Genomic DNA, 17,209 nt, shown 5'->3' with positions numbered 1-17,209 from the left:
AAATCTTAAAAAAAGAAAGAAAAAGCGGGCTCTCTGCTCAGCAGGGAGCCTGCTTCCCTTCCTCTCTCTCTGCCTGCCTCTCTGCCTGCTTGTGATTTCTCTCTCTCTCTCTCTGTCAAATAAATAAATAAATAATCTTTAAAAGGGGGGGGGGGGCGCCTGGGTGGCTCAGTGGGTTGAGCTGCTGCCTTCGGCTCAGGTCGTGATCTCAGGATCCTGGGATCGAGTCCCGCATCGGGCTCTCTGCTGAGCAGAGAGCCCAATGTCAAATAAATAAATAATCTCTCTGTCAAATAAATAAATAATCTTTTTTAAAAAAAGAAAGAAAGAAAAAGAAATTTTGCTTATATATTTATAAGGTATATTGGCTTGTAGTTTAGTTTCCTGTAAGGTCTTTTTCTGGTGTGCTTATCAGCATAATGCTGCCCTGACAGAACGTGTTAAGAAGTTTTCCCTTCTCCCTTATTTTCTTAAGGGCTTTGTGTAAGATTGGTATTTTTTTTTTCTTAAATGCTTAGACTTCTATGGTGAAATGATATCTGGGCTTGAACATTCCTTGATGGAAAATTATTAAGTATCAATCTAATATCATCATACATACACCTACTATTCTATTTCTGCTTGTTTTTCTTTATTTGTATCTGTAAAGGAATTTGCCGATTAAACTGGCTGTTAAATTTATTGGCTCAATGTGCTCAAAATTTAAACTACTAATGTGTGTAGTAATATCCCCTTTCATTCCTGATACTGTTAATTTCTGTTTTCTCTTTGTTTCTTGATCAGACTAGCTAGAAGTTCATCAATTAATCTTTTCTATTGATTTCCTCTGGTTTTTATATTGATACCCCTCTTGTTACTTGATTCCTTCTATTTAATAACTTAGAGGTTAATTTGTACTTCCTGGTCTAGCTTTTTAAGGTAAAGCTTCTGTGGCTGATTTCTATATATTTCTTCTTTTCTAATATGATTATTTAAAACTTCACATTCTCGGGGTGCCTGGGTGATTCAGTGGGTTAAAGCCTCCGCCTTCGGCTCAAGTCATGATCCCAGGGTACTGGGATTGAGTCCTGCATCGGGTCCTCTGCTTGGCGGAGAGCCTGCTTCCCCCTCTCTCTCTGCCTGCCTCTCTGCCTACTTGTAATCTCTGTCAAATAAATAAAATCTTAAAAAAAAAAAAAAAAGCTTCACAATCTTTGTGATTAGCGAATGTTCCCTGTGCACTCTTCACTTCTTTGCATAGATACAACTTTCCATCTGGTATCACTTTCCTAACCAAAGAACATCTTTTAATATTTTTTTGCATTAAATTTTCTTTCAGTGGTTATTCAGCTTAAGCTGAATCTAACAAATTTTATTATTCACTTCAAAATAGTCCCCAACTGCATTACTTGATGTGACTTAATCTCTAAAAATTACAGAATTTTCCTCATTTTTTGTTACTGATTTCTAATTTAATTTCTTTAAGACCCAAGACCCAAGAACTTATTCCATATAATTTCAATCCTTTTAGATGTATTAAGATTTCTTTTATAGGCCAGCATATGTTGGCAAATATTCATTTACACTTCAAAAGAATGTGTATCTGCTACTTTTGAGTAGAGAGTTCTATAAATGTCAATTAAGTCAGGTTGGTTCAGAGTAGTATTTAAGTTTCCTATATCCTAACTGGTCTTCTATCTATTTGCTCTATTAACATATCAATCAACTTCTCTAATCAGAAGTAAGTGTACCTCCAACTATAATTTGTAGATTTTTCCAGTTCTCCTTTCAGTTTTGTCAGGTTTGCCTAATGTATTTCATAACTCTATAACTAACTACATTATTAACTAACATTTAGGATTATTTCTCCATGATAAAGTAAAATGTCCCTCCTTGTCCACAGTAATATTCTGTGAGCTGATATACATTCTTTGATATTAACATGGTCACTTTAACATTCTTATGACTGGTGTTTGTATGATACATGCTTTATCATCCTTTCAAACTATCTGTGTCTTTACATTTAAACTGCATTTCTCTCAGCAAGGAAATTGAGGCAGCAATCAAAAAGCTCCCCAAAGAAGGGGGGTTGGGAGAAGGGGGGTGGGGTTATGGACACTGGGGAGGGTATGTGCTATGGTGAATGCTATGAAGTGTGTAAACCTGGCAACTCACATACCTGTACCCCGGGGGATAAAAATATATTATAGGTTTATAAAAAATAAAAAAAATTTTTTAAAAACCTCCCCAAAAATAAGAGTCCAAGACCGAAAGGCTTCCCAGGGGAATTCTAACAAACATTTAAAGAATTAATACCTATTCTTCTGAAGCTGTTTGAAAACAGAGAAGTGGAAGGAAAACATTCACACTCTATGAGATCAGCATTACCTCATACCTTTCGATCCCAAAACCAGAGACCCCACAAAAAGGAGAATAACAGATTAACATCCCTGATGGACATGGATGCAGAAATTCTCACCAAGATACTAGCCAGTAAGATCCAACAGTACATTAAAAGGATTATTCACCACAACCAAGTGGGATTTATTCCTGGGCTGCAAGGGTGGTTCAACACACACAAATCAATCAATGGGATACACTAAATAATAAAAGAAAGGACAAGAACTGTATGATCCTCTCAACAGATGCAGGAAAAGCATATGACAAAGTACAGCATCCTTTCTTGATTAAAACTCTTCACAGTGTAGGGATAAAGGGAACATACTTCTATACCATAAAAGCCATATACAAAAACCAACAGCGAATATCATTCTCCATGGAGGGAAAAAAAAGAGTTTTCCCCTTGCAGTCAGGAACACAGCGGGGATGTCCAATATCACCATTGCTGTTCAACATAGTACTAGAAGTCCCAGTCTTAGCAATCGGAGAACAAAAGAAATTAAAGGCATTCAAATCATCAAAGAAGTCAAACTCTCACTCTTTGCATAAGACATGATACTCCCTGTGGGAAACACAAAAGTCTGCACCCCAAAACTGCTAAAACTCATACAGGAATTCAGCAAAGTGGCAGGAAATAAAATCAATGCACAGAAACCAGCTGCATTTCTATACACCAGCAACAAGACAAAAGAAAGAGAAATTAAGGAGTCATTTCCATTTACAATTACACCCCAAACCATTAAGACACCGAGGAATAAACCTCACCAAAGAGGCCAAGGATCTGTACTCAGAAAACTATAGAATACTCTTGAAAGAAACAAAGGAGGACACAAAGAAATGGAAAAACGTTCTACTCACAGATTGGAAGAACAAACATTGTTAAAATGTCTATGTTACCTAGGGTAATCTATACATTCAATGCAATCCCTATCAAAATACCATCAACGTGGGCAGCCTGGGTGGCTCAGTCAGTTAAGCATCTGACTTTGGCTTAGGTCATGATCCCAGGGTCCTTGGATAGAGCCCCACCTTGGGCTCCTTGCTTAGCGGAAGTATGCTTCTCCCTCTTCCTCTGCTGCTCCTCCTGCTTGGGCTCTCTCACTTGCACTCCCTCTCTCAAATAAATAAAACTTTAAAAAAAAAAAAATCAACTTTTTTCACAAGAGTTACAACAAATAATCCTAAAATTCATATGGCACCAGAAAGGACCCCGAATAGTCAAAGGAATATTGAAAAAGAAAATCAAAGCTGGTGGCATCACAATCTGGGCTCTAAGCTCTACTACAAAGCTGTAATCATCAACCTAGTATGCTACTGGCAAAAAAAAAAGATACACAGATCAATGGAACAAAAGAGAGAACTCAGAAATGGACCCTCAACTCTATCATCAATTAATCTTCACAGGAAAGAATATCCAATGGAAAATGGTTCCTCGGGGCGCCTGGATGGCTCAGTGGGTTAAGCCTCTGCCTTTGGCTCAGGTCATGATCTCAGGGTCCTGGGGTCAAGCCCCGCATCAGGCTCTCTGCTCCATGGGGAGCCTGCTTCCTCCTCTCTCTCTCTCTCTCTGCCTGCCTCTCTGCCTACTTGTGATCTCTGTCAAATAAATAAAATGTTTAAAAAAAAAAGAAAGAAAGAAAATGGTTCCTCAACAAATGGTGTTGGGAAAACTGGACAGCCTGATACAGAAGAATGAAACTGAACCATTTCCTTACACCATACACAAAAATAGACTCAAAATGGATGAAAAGACCTAAATATGAGACAAGAACCCATCAAAATCCTAGAGAAGAACACAGGCAGCAACCTCTGTGACCTCGGTCACAGCCACTTCTTGCTAGACACGTCTCCAAAGGCAAGGGAAACCAAGGCAAAAATGAACTGGCGCTTCATCAAGATAAAAAACTTTTGCACAGCAAAGGAAACAGTTAACAAAGCCAAAAGACAACTGACAGAATAGGACAGGGTATTTGCAAATGCCTTATCAGATAAAGGGCTAGTATCTAAAATCTATAAAGAACTTATCAAATGTAACACCCAAAGAACAAATAATCCAATCAAGAAATGGGCCAAGACAAGAACAAACATTTCTCCAAAACAGACATACAAATGGCCAACAGACACATGAATAAATGCTCAACATCACTGGACATCAGGTAAATACAAATAGAAACCACAATGAGATAGCACCTCACAGCAGTCAGAATGGCTAAAATTAACAAGTCAGGAAAGGACAGATGTTGATGAGAATGCAGAGAAAGGGGAATCCTTTTATACTGTTGGTGGGAATGCAAGCTGGTACAGCCACTCTGGAAAACAGTATGAAGGTTCCTCAAAAAGTTGGAAAGAGAGCTACCCTACAACCCAACAATTGCACTATGGGTATTTATTTACCCCAAAGATACAAATGTAGTGATCCTAAGGGGCACCTCAATGTTTATAGCAGCAATGTCCACAATAGCCAAACTACAGAAAGAGTCAGAGTCCTGATGTCCAATGACAGACGAATGGATAAAGACAATGTGGTATGTATAAACACACACACACACACACACACACACACACAGAATGGAATACTACTCAGCCATCAAAAAAATGAAATCTTGGGGCGCCTGGGTGACTCAGTGGGTTAAAAGCCTCTGCCTTCGGCTTGGGTCGTGATCTCAGGGTCCTGGGATCGAGCCCCACATCGGGCTCTCTGCTCTGCGGGGAGCCTGCTTCCCCCTCTCTCTTTGCCTGCCTCTCCACCTACTTGTGGTCTATGTCAAATAAATAAATAAAATCTTAAAAAAATGAAATCTTGCCATTTGCAACAAGTCAATCAGAGAAAGGAAATTATCATATGATCTCACACATATGTGGAATTTAAGAACCAAAACAGAGGATCACAGGGGAAGAGAGGATGAAATCAGAGAGGGAGATTAACCGTAAGAGACTTTTAATCATAGGAAACAAACTGAGGGTTGTTGGAGGGGAGGAGTAGGGGAATGGGGTAACTGGGTGATGGACATTAAGGAGGGCACATGATGTAATGAACACTGGTATAAGACTGATGAATCACTGACCTCTACCTCTGAAATTAATAATACATTATATGTTAATTCACTGACTTTAAATTTTTAAAAAATTATTTTTATCTATATTTTTCTTAGACAGATTTGGTCTTAATCACTCATACCATCCCAGCTTTTTAAGTCAATGTGGATAGTCCATTTACATATAATGTAATCACAAGCATGATAAGATTTAAACTTATAATCTTGGTATTTATTTTCTATTTGTCCTATATGTTCTTTGTTCCTCTCCCCTTCCCACCTTATTCTGGATAACGGAGTATTTTAAACTCCAGTTGATTCCTGAACAACCCAGGGATTAGGGATACCAAACTCTCACACAACTGAAAATCTGCATATAACTTCTGACTCCCCAAAAACTTAAATATTAATAGTCTGACTAGAAGCCTCACTGATAAAGTAGCTAGTCAGTTAACATATTTTGCATACCATATATATTATATACTTTACTATGTAAACTAGTAAGAGAAAATACATTTATAGTGTTGTAATTTATGTTGTACAGTATTTACTGAAAAAAAATCCACATATAAGTGGACCTGCTGTGCAGTTCAAATCCATGTTTTCAAGGGTCAACTGCACATTTGATTGTTAACTATATCTCCTTTATTTTCTTTCAGTGGTAACTCCAGGGCAGGGGACATTACTGTAAACATCATCTTAAAAAGACCCACAGCAGGGGCGCCTGGGTGGCTCAGTTGGTTAGGCGGCTGCCTTCGGCTCAGGTTGTGACTCTGGGGTCCTGGGATCGAGCCCCGCATCAGGCTCCCTGCTTAGTGGAGAGCCTGCTTCTCTCTCTCCCTCTGCCTGCCGCACTGCTTACTTGTGCTCTCTATCTCTGTCAAATAAATAAAATCTTTTTTAAAGAAAGTTATTAAAAAAGAAAAGGACCGACAGTAAATACTTAGACTTTGGGTCCACGCTGTCTCTGATACAACTACTCAACTCTACCGATGGCAGTCACAGACATGTACCTAAGAATGACTGTGGCTGTGTTCCAATAAAACTTTATTTACAAAAGCAAGCAGCTGGTGTATGGGGCGTAGTAGGTTGCTGAGCTCTGCACTAAAGTTTCCAATATCCAACTTTTAAACGGCAGAATATACCAAAATTACACCACTTTATGTATAGTGTAAGAAACAACAATATACCTCCACTTTTCCTATCTTTTGTGCCATTATCATAAATTTTGATTCTTCGTATATTATAAACACTTTTTACATTGTAACTATTTTAATTACCTCTTAAAGAAAATATTTAAATGATAAAAATGTCCTTTATATTCTACTTATGTATTTAACAGCTTTTTAAAGATTTATTTTTGAAAGAGAGAGAGGGCACACATGGGCAGGGGAAAGGAGAGAGTGACAAGCAGACTCCACACAGAGCAGAGCTTGATTCCACAACCTTGAAATCCCCACCTGAGCCAAAACTAAGAGTTAAAAGCTTAACTGACAGCACCACCCAGGTGCCCCTATGTATTTTCTACTTTATGCTCTTCACTTCTTTGTATAATCTGCATTTCCATTTGGTATCCTTTTTCTACCTGAAAAAATCCTTTAACATTTCTTGCAATGTAAATCTAGAGGCAAATTCTCCCAGCTTTACCTAAAAAAGATCTTTAATTAGCTCTCATTTTTTAACATTATTGTCACAGAATAAAGGATCCTAGTTTGATAGTTTTTCTTTCAACACTTTAAAGATGTCATTCCATGTATATCTTCAGTTTGCAATGTGTGATGGGCAGGCAGCAGTTACTCTAATATTTGTTCCTTATATGTAAATGTATCTTCTTTTCTATGGCTAGTTTTGGGTTTTTTAAGGATTTTATTTTTAAGTAATCTCTACCCCGAATGTGGGGGCTTGAACTCAACAATCCCGAAATCAAGAGTCACATGCTCCACTGATTGAGCCAGCTAGGCGCCCCTCTCATTTCTAGTGATTTCCAGAAATTTGATTTCAATGGGTCTGGTATGATTTTGTGTTTATCCTCCCTGAGTTTCACTGAGCTTCTCAGGGTTTTTCCCCATTTCTTAAAATTCTGGAAACATTAATTTTTCAAATCTTATTTCTACATTCCCTCTTCCTTGTACTCCCAATTATTTTCTCTCTGTGCTAAGATTTGGGTTATTTCTACTGTTTTATCGTCCTTTATTCATGTTTTCTTATGTTAGTTTCTGCAATAACTAATTTGCTCTTAAGCCCATCCATTAAATTTTTCAGTTCAGAAAATGTACTTTCCACAGTTCTGTAAGTTACATTAGGTTCTTTATTATAATTTCTAATTCTGTTTTCATGTTCTTCGATAATTCTTTGAACACATTAATAATAGTTGCTTTAATGTCCTTGTGTGCTAATGCCTGTAATTTCTGGTTCTGTTTCCACCTGGTGTTTTTTTCTCCTAACTACAGATCACATTTTTTCATCTTTCTGTCATTTAGTAATGTTTTCTGAATGTTTTTTGAATGCTTACATTGTAGAGTATCTCCGTTGTGTGACCTCCTTTAACAAATATTACTGAGCTTTATTCTGATAGGAAGCTAATTTACTTGAGAATCACTTTGATCTTTATCAAGCTTGATTTTTCAGATTAATAAAGGCAGGTCTGAAGTAGTCTTTACTCTAGCGTGAGGTCACCCTACTCCTAACATGACTTGGGATTTCTACCAAGTGTAATTTCTTATAGTTGTTCAATTTATAGATTCTCCAATAGTCTGTCCTCCTGTGCACGCACAGGTTAGTTTTCAACTAAGACTCAGGGAAATCCTGTCCAGATATCTGGAGCTTTTCCTAGTATAGCCCTCTCTTCTCAGGCACTCTCTCTGTCCTAAGTCCAGATACCTCAGCCTTCCTAAACTTTGACCTGTCTCTTCAACTCAAGAGAATTGCTATGTACTTCTCACCCTTCTTGAGATCTCCTTTCCCAGTGCCATACCTAAAATTTTGCCTCCAGCCAAAAAAGGAAAATCACAGAGAGACTTACTTCTCCCCTCTCAGGGATCTCAGTCCTTCCCTGCTTCCCTTCCCTACATTCAAACAATGTCTGAAAATAACTGTTTCAAATATTTCATTCGGTTCAGTCTTCATATATTCAAAGGAGGTCTAGCTGGATATCAATTACTCCATCATGGCTAGAAGGAAAATCTCCACTTACTTTTTCCACTAAGCATTTCACATTTTTCATTTTAGACATTTAATACTTTAATAAACCAGGAATTTTGTTCTGTTTTAAATATGATGTAAGATGGAGACCTAATTTCATTTTATTTTTTTTTTTCCCAAATGGGCACTTTTTTTCTGGCTCTGCTTACTCAATGATCTCTACTTTTCCTCACTGATTTGAGCTTCTACCTCTACTACATAACAAAGTTTCACACATGTATCAATCTCCTTCTGAGAGCTCAATTTTATTCCTCTGGTCAACTTGTTCATCTTATGCTAATATCATACTCTCAATTTTATAATAAGTCTATATAGCAGCAATGGCCACAGTCGCTAAAATGGAAGGAGCCAAGATGCCCTTCCACAGACGAATGGATAAAGAAGATATGACCCATATATTCAATGGAGTATTATGTCTCCCTCAGAAAAGATGGATACCCAACAGACATTTTTATCAACATGGATGGGACTGGAGGAGATTGTGCTGAGTGAAGTAAGTTAAACAGAGAAAGTTAATTATCGTATGGTTTCACTTAGTTGTGGAGCATAAGGAATAACATGGAGGACATTGGGAGAAGGAGAGGAGAAGGGTGTTGGGAGAAATCTGATGAGCGCTTGAAGCATGAGAGACTATGGACTCTGAGAAACAATTGGGGGTTTTGGAGGGGAGGGGAGTCGGGGATTGGGTGAGCCTGGTGGTGGGTATTAAGGATGGCATGTATTGCACGGAGCACTGGGGGTGATGCATAAACAATGAATCTTGGAACATGGAAAAAATAAAATAAAGTTAAACAAAAAGTAAAAAAAAAAAAAAAATTATAATAAGTCTTAGTATCTTCCAGAGTAAATCCCTCTTTCCTGCTCACCACCTTTAGGGTAGGCCCTACTTCTTATTAGCCTTTACTTTTCTTTGTAACATTTTCAACACATCATTGTGCTGTGAATAACCTTGTTGTAGTTTATACTGGAATTGCAGTGAACTTACAAATCAATATGGAGTTATGGACATTGGAGAGGGTATGTGCTATGGTGAGTGCTGTAAAGTGGGTAAACCTGGGGATTCACAGGTTTTGAAACCTTGGGGCTAATAATACATTATATGTCTATTTAAAAAACTAAATACATTTTATGTTTATTTAAAGGGGGGGGCACCTGGGTGGTTCAGTGGGTTAAGCCTCTGCCTTCAGGTCGGGTCATAATCTCAGGGTCCTGGGATCAAGCCCCATGTCAGGCTATCTGTCCAGCGGGGAGCCTGCTTCCCCTCTCTCTCTGCCTGCCTCTCTGCCTACCTATGATCTCTGTCTGCCAAATATACAAATAAAATTTTTAAAAAATCAATATGGGGAAAACTGATGTTTTTATGGTATTAGGTATTATTTTCCACAACAATGGTATATCTCTCCATTTATTTAAATCAATCTTCTTTAACTTTTCTTCCAAAGTTTTATAATTTTCCTTATATAGGCCTTATAATTCCTTGTTACACTGATTATTCAATACATGGCAGTCTTTTACTATTATTAAATGATGTCCTCTTTTTCTGGTAGTCTGCTGATATAAAGAAATGCAGCCTACTTTTGTATATGAATGTTGTATCTAGCCACTGCTAAACTCTGTTATATTTAGTATTCTGTAGTCTTGTCCTCTTTATCCACATTACGAACACCTTAGTACAAGCCACAAGCTCAACTGAGTAACTGAAAAACTTCGAATTTTTTCCAGTCTCTAATTTTGCACCCCACCCTGGAATTAAAAATTCTTTCCTGGTCTTGCTGTCTCTCTGACCTTTGTATATACTATTCCTCCTATCATCCTGTCTCTTGATGGCCAACATACTTCTGCTTGTTCTTTTAGTTTCTGATTTTTGTCCTCAAATACTTTCTAGGCTAGATTAACTACTTCTCTTAATGTGTACAGTATCAATGCTTAATCCTCTTCTATCTCTTACCACTCTCAATTGTTTCTCTGTGTCGCCAATTAAACTACAGTTGACCCTTGTACAAACCTGTCATGGGTTTGAACTGTGTGAGCCCGCTAATATGTGATTTTTTCCATACATAAACTACCATACTCTAAATGTATTTTCTCTTCCTTATAATTTTCTTTTTTTTTTTTAAAGATTTTATTTATTTATTTGACAGAGAGAGATCACAAGTAGGCAGAGAGGCAGGCAGAGAGAGAGGAGGAAGCAGGCTCCCTGCTGAGCAGAGAGCCCGATGCGGGACTCGATCCCAGGACCCTGAGATCATGACCTGAGCCAAAGGCAGCGGCTTAACCCACTGAGCCACCCAGGCACCCCCTTATAATTTTCTTAAGAACATTTTTTTGTCTAGCTTATGTTATTTTAAGAATACAGTATTAAAGGGGCGCCTGGGTGGCTCAGTGGGTTAAGCCGCTGCCTTCAGCTCAGGTCATGATCTCAGGGTCCTGGGATCAAGTCCCACATCCGGCTCTCTGCTCAGCAGGAAGCCTGCTTCCTTCTCTCTCTGCCTGCCTCTCCGTCTACTTGTGATTTCTCTCTGTCAAATAAATAAATAAAATCTTTAAAAAAAAAAAAAGAATACAGTATTAAATACATATAACATACAAAATAAATTAACTATTCATGTTATCAAGTAAGGTATCCAGTCAATAGGAGGCTATCAGTAGTTAAAAGTTTTTGGGGAGTCAAAGTTATATGCAGAATTTCAACTGCACAAGGGCAGCAATCCCCCAACCACCATGTTTTTCAAGGGTCAAGTTACTAACTTTTTGAGAACAAGCTTTCATGTTCATCTCGACATACTCCCAGAACTTACCAGTCTCTGAGGCAGAAGACAGATACATAATTATTCAAGAAATACAAGAATAAAATCTCGCTTATACTTGAAAAAGCCACCTGAGGGACGCCTGGGTGGCTCAGTTGGTTAAGCAGCTGCCTTTGGCTCAGGTCATGATCCCAGCGTCCTGGGATAGAGTCCCACATCCGGCTCTTTGCTCAGCAGGAAGCCTGCCTCTCCCTCTGCCACTGCCTGCCACTCTGTCTGCCTGTGCTTGCTTGCTCTCCCTCTCTCTCTCTGATAAATAAATAAATAAAATCTTAAAAAAAAAAAAAAACTTTAAAAAAAATTAAAAAAAAAAAGCCACCTGAAATAGAGTTGTCTGTTCCATTTTGCAGATCAAGAAACACACATATCTGCATTTGTGACTCAAGAAATTCAAGCAACATTATTCCATCTTACTACTTTTAGAAAAGAGGCCAAAATACATAATAAATGTTTTACCATAAAAATAATTTTTTTCATTTTATATGTTTGTTTTGAATTGACTATTTCTAAAAAGGTCAGAAAAAGAGAAAAAAAAAATAGACGATGGTGAAAAAATGTAATATACCAAAAGCAGAGTTGGAGCTCCACGCTGGGCATAGAGATTACTTTAAAAATCAACTAAATTGACAAATAAATATATATAAGTCTCAAAAGCCTTGTAATTTTTATTATAGTGCCTAAACATCTCAGTTTGCTTAGGCCAGCAAACCAGGATAATTTGGTCGCTCTAATTTTCATACGAATACAAATACATTTATACAAAATATGTATTCGGACTAAATTTTTCATAACTTGACAACAAATTATGTAAGACAGAGCATATTCTGGACATGTAACAATGTTTTTTGAGTCACACAGATTTGCATTCCAATCTCAGCATCATGCCTTATTATAGGCAAGTTACCTGACCTTTTGAACATTAAAAAATATTAAGTATTTCCCCACAGAGGGATCAATCTTTCAGAAATTCTAGAACATGCATTTTTAATGCAGGAACACATACCCAAGTTCATTTCCATTTCTTAAATATAAGCTAGTATTAAAATCCTTACCTGTGTTACTTCCTCTACACCAGTCATCTGGTACTTCCTCATCCTTTCAAATACTGAATGATCTGCACAGCCCCCCTGTGGACCATATTTATGGGGATAGTCTAAAATACAAAGAATTAATGACATTACTATCACAGGTTTAGAGATTACTATCTTATAAATGAAAAGCTAATTCTGACAATTAATGAAAGCCACAGATGCTTATTGAGCATCCTCATTTTAAAAGCTTGCAAGTTCCTAAGTTCTCCTCAATAAAATATCACTGGTCTCTACATTTTTGTCTAGATGATTTGTGAATTCTAAAAAAGACAATAACCATTCTTCATTCTAGGTTTAACTTTCCCAACCTTTCCTGCTTCAGATATATAAAGTGCGCTAACACTGCAATTTACTTCATTTCATAATTTATAACTTTCCCTCCAAACACACTAATTTTCCTATGCTGCAAATGTACACCTCAAGCTGAACTACAGTTAGACTAATATAATATTCTATATGGCTTGAATTCCTTCAATGAATACCAACTGGCCTCAGGGAAAAGTGACCTAGAAACATGCTTCATGGCACAGTAAAAGCAGAGAGAGTTTAAATTTCTTCGAAGTGTAATTCAAGTCAGTGCTTTATAAGCCAATAACTATTTTATCATTTGTTTTCCCTTTATAATTAAACAGTGATTAATTTATCCTTAACTGAATTCATTCTATTTCTAGATACCTGTTCCATTTTAGCTTAGTCATTTAAAACCTTATTCCACTCTCTCAAATTTCACATACTTCTCCCTTGCTAGGGTTCTCCTTATTCATGAACCTATTTTATAATTAATCAAGTTACCATAATTAAGAGAACTGTCAAGATAAAATATCAAGTATTTTATATTAAAGCTTAAGATATAGTACAAAAAATTATAACTAGAAATACTATATGCAGTTTCTTAAGAAAATCTAGAACCTAAAGTGGATACTAGTGACCTATTTCTTTGAAAGCTAATTAAATAATACAACACAAATTTAATCTAGCAGTTAAGAGGGAGGAGGTATGTGACAACCTACATTTACTGATTTTAACAGTTCTAACTTAAACTTTAGTTTTTTATCAAAGGTCAAGACTCCAAAAACTATAAAATCCCAATCAATAAGTGTGAAATAATGGACTTAAAATGTTAAGACTTTGTAACTCCACATGTATGAAGTGATTTAGGTAAGGATCATTAATGGGTACTAAAACCATTAGGTGAAAGATATGAGGTAACAGGATTTTCATAGTCTCTGGAAGTATCACCCCATAGATTATTTATTAATTATAAAGGAAAATGGTACCTTCGCACTAAAGATATAGTTCTTTATAATTCTCACTTCATTTACCAAATGACCAAGCTAAGCACAACCAGTAGGAGAAAGATATGTGCCTCTTGATGTAATGTGATAAGGAATGCCCAGCTTTCCCTATACAATATTCTTGACCAAATATGTTCATGAATAAACAATCAAGACACAATAAAGTGCAGAATATCCTATAAGTCACTGATCTAGACAAGTAAAAAACAGCAATGTTATTTAAAGGAAAAAAATAGAAAAAGTTGGTAACTAAGGGTAGAGGAGCCTGGTGTTCAAGACACTAAAAAAGACATAATAAACAAATGCAAAAAAGGTATTCTTAGGACTACTGGAGAAATTTTATTATAGACTGGATAGTAAAAGGTATTACTGAATTAATTTTTTTAGGGGTGAACACTACCATAGCTATTTATGAAAATGTACATATTCTTAAGGAGTGTGAGTTTTAGGGGATGTGTTTAGCAATGAAGTTTCATGATGTCTAGAACCTACTTTCAAATAGTTCCCCAAAAAGTGTATGCGGGGTACAAAAAAAAATTTTTTTAATGGCAGATCTAGGAGGATATATGTTTCTGCGTAATTCTTTTTTAAGTTTAACATTTTTCAAAATAAAATTAGGACTAAAAGACTACAACGTTGGTAGAACAAATGATTTCAAAGTGGCACTGAAGTACCAAATACGACAAAACCTAGTATGTGTATTATTTTAGCATTTCAAAGGTTGACTTTGGGAAAGTAAAAACGTAACACCATTCAAAACGTATCCAAAAAGAATCTGCCACAAAGGCTGAAAAGTTTTCCAATGTAATATGCCCAGATTTTCAATTCTCATCTTGTAGAAGATTTCGGGTTATAATCACCACAGTATCTTCCTCTGATAATACAATTTTAACCTGAAAACATCCCAATGAGCCTTGCCCAGATTCTTAATGGACTCTAACTTGCCTGAACCACCAGGTGAAGAAGCTCCTCCATGCCAAGAACACTCATTTTAATAAACAAAGAAAAAAATACAGATTCCTATTCATAGGCATGTTTATATACATACTTAAGCACCTTTTTCAGTTAACAGTTTAGTATCTCTTGGAATTTTGCTACTTATTGTAATTGTTATTATAAAGCCATGTTCATAGTTTGATATCATTTATACATCCATTACTTTGTTCTATTTTATTTTACCCCCATACTAGGATAGTCCAGATTCCAGTAACCAGGAACATGGACTAAGTCTTTGGTTTGTTTTCCCTTAACTCAAGGCCAGGAAAATGGCTTATCTATTTAAGATAACAATGTTTATAAGGAGGAATCCTTCTGCTGATGCTGGCAACAACTAGGCAGACAAGTAAAAAATGTACTCAAATACACAAAATATTTTGCCATATAACAACGGATGAAACTAATTTATATATTTTCCAAAAGTTTAGTTTCTGTTCCAATGTGATACGCAACTAACTTACAATTCAATTAGCATGTTATAATCTTATTTTTCCACTAACAGGTGAGTTTGTGGTACCTTAGTTTAGATTAAGCCTGTATTTAAGATAATAAGAATCTATTTTACCACTTACCTTAGGCTAATTTAAGTTCAATGAAAAATGCATATTTACCACTTGATGAAATTCTTATAGTTGAATTAGACATCTCCCAGTATACACACACAAAAAAGCTATTTTGACACCTGAAACTAATATAATGCTGTATGTTAACTATATGGGAATTAAAATTAAAACTTTAAAAAAAGAACTATTTTATACTACAATTCTGATTTTATCGTGACATTTCTTAAAACCATTTAATAACCCGCAAGCCCAAATTGCTCTCTCTCACAAAGAGACATTAGCATAGACACACAAACATGGACACCCGATGACACCACTCCCAAATAAAAAACTATTTTACTTCTTAGGCTTTCAAAGACAAGCCCTGTGATTAAATCATTACAATCAATTTTCAATGAACTTTCCATAAAAGTCTACCATACCCGGTCTCGCCATGCCACACGTCTCACCACTACCAAAAAGAAAAGAAGAAAGGAAAGGAGAAAAGATAGAACGAAAGAAAGAAATACGGGGGCAAAGGGAATAATTTGTTTACCAAAATACATAAATGTCTCCAAAGACCCTCCAAATCAGTATATCATTTAGCCAATTAAAAAAAAGGTCTTTAACTATTCAAAAATCTTATTGGGAAAAAAAATTTTTACTCTTGGCATAGTTTGGTAGCCATTGACCAACAGGTCCTCATTATTGTGCATACAAAGCTCCACTGAATTTCCCAGCTCCCTTCCAAGTTAGACGTGACATATAACCGAGATCAAGTTGAAGGAGCATGAGCAACAATGAAGAGCACAAGACAGGATACTCCACACTCTCTGTCCTTCTGAATGGCTGACGGGAGACAAACTGGAAACAGCATGAAATAAAGTACCCTGGATTCCTGAATTATTTATTGAAGAGAAGCTGCCTGATGAGGAATACTCACCTTAAACTGTTACTTAATGAAATGAGCTTTTAGTGCATTTTGTCACTGAATTTGGGGGCTATTTGGTACTGCAGCTAGCACTGCCTTAACAGATAGTGAAAATGTTCATCAAAGAGAGAAAAACTAATTTTATACCTGCTCTCCCAATGGCATTTGGCAAATTTTTCCAATCATAGTACCAAAATAATCTTAGGCTAGCATATCAGATATCCTTTAGCAATGTTAGTATTTATTGTCATTTTCTCAATGTTTTCCTTTATAACTAGTTTTTACTCATCCCCAAATAGAACTTTTGCCAAAATTTCAGACATACAGTTAAGTTGAAGAGTCATACACACAGTAATAATTCCACTTTTAGCTAAAGATAGAAACTTGTAAACTCTGTAACACCCAGATAAAATATTTCTCACGCTTAGAGAAATGTGCTATTTTCACTGTTAAAACAATTTAAGAAGATTTACTTAATGCAAGATTTTCAGTTTTAAAAAAGTAAAAAGGGCTGTGAAGCTTGTTAGCAATGTGGTTTAAGTCCACCACATAATATGTCAAAATAACATTTTTGCTTCAATACATAATATAGTTATAATACTTCAATACATAAATCAGTTAATATCCTTGATATTTTTCAAATTTGAGAAATAGCAAATATCATAATCTGACCACGAAAGGAATTAGGATATACCTCCACTCAAAACAAAGAAGGGCACCTGGGTGGCTCAGTTGGTTGGGCAACTGACTTCAGCTCAGTTATGATCTTGGGGTACTAGATTCAAGCCCTGCATCAGGCTCTCTGCTCAGCATAGATTTCTGCCACTCCCTCTCCCTTCGCCCCTCCCCCTGCTCATGCTCATTTTTTCTCTTAAACAAATAAATAAAATCTTTCCCCAAAAAATACTAAGAAATATATTTTGAATTGGTTT

The 17,209-nt window shown here is 36.4% G+C and overlaps 1 protein-coding gene across 1 annotated transcript in view; it reads right to left on the bottom strand.

Moving 5' to 3' along the window:
• ADAM10 (ADAM metallopeptidase domain 10) overlaps window positions 1-17,209 on the bottom strand; it is a 133,810-nt gene that overhangs the window by 49,056 nt on the left and 67,545 nt on the right. Inside the window, exon 5 of the mRNA XM_044230393.1 lies at window positions 12,475-12,575. Within this exon, the coding sequence (XP_044086328.1) occupies window positions 12,475-12,575 (101 nt within the window). The remainder of the gene's footprint in view (window positions 1-12,474; window positions 12,576-17,209) is intronic.

The sequence above is a fragment of the Neovison vison genome, chromosome 13, assembly GCF_020171115.1.
Source record: "Neovison vison isolate M4711 chromosome 13, ASM_NN_V1, whole genome shotgun sequence".
Taxonomy (NCBI): domain Eukaryota; kingdom Metazoa; phylum Chordata; class Mammalia; order Carnivora; family Mustelidae; genus Neogale; species Neogale vison.
Note: the sequence above shows the minus strand (reverse complement) of the source record. Positions and strands in the feature narration are given on the sequence as shown.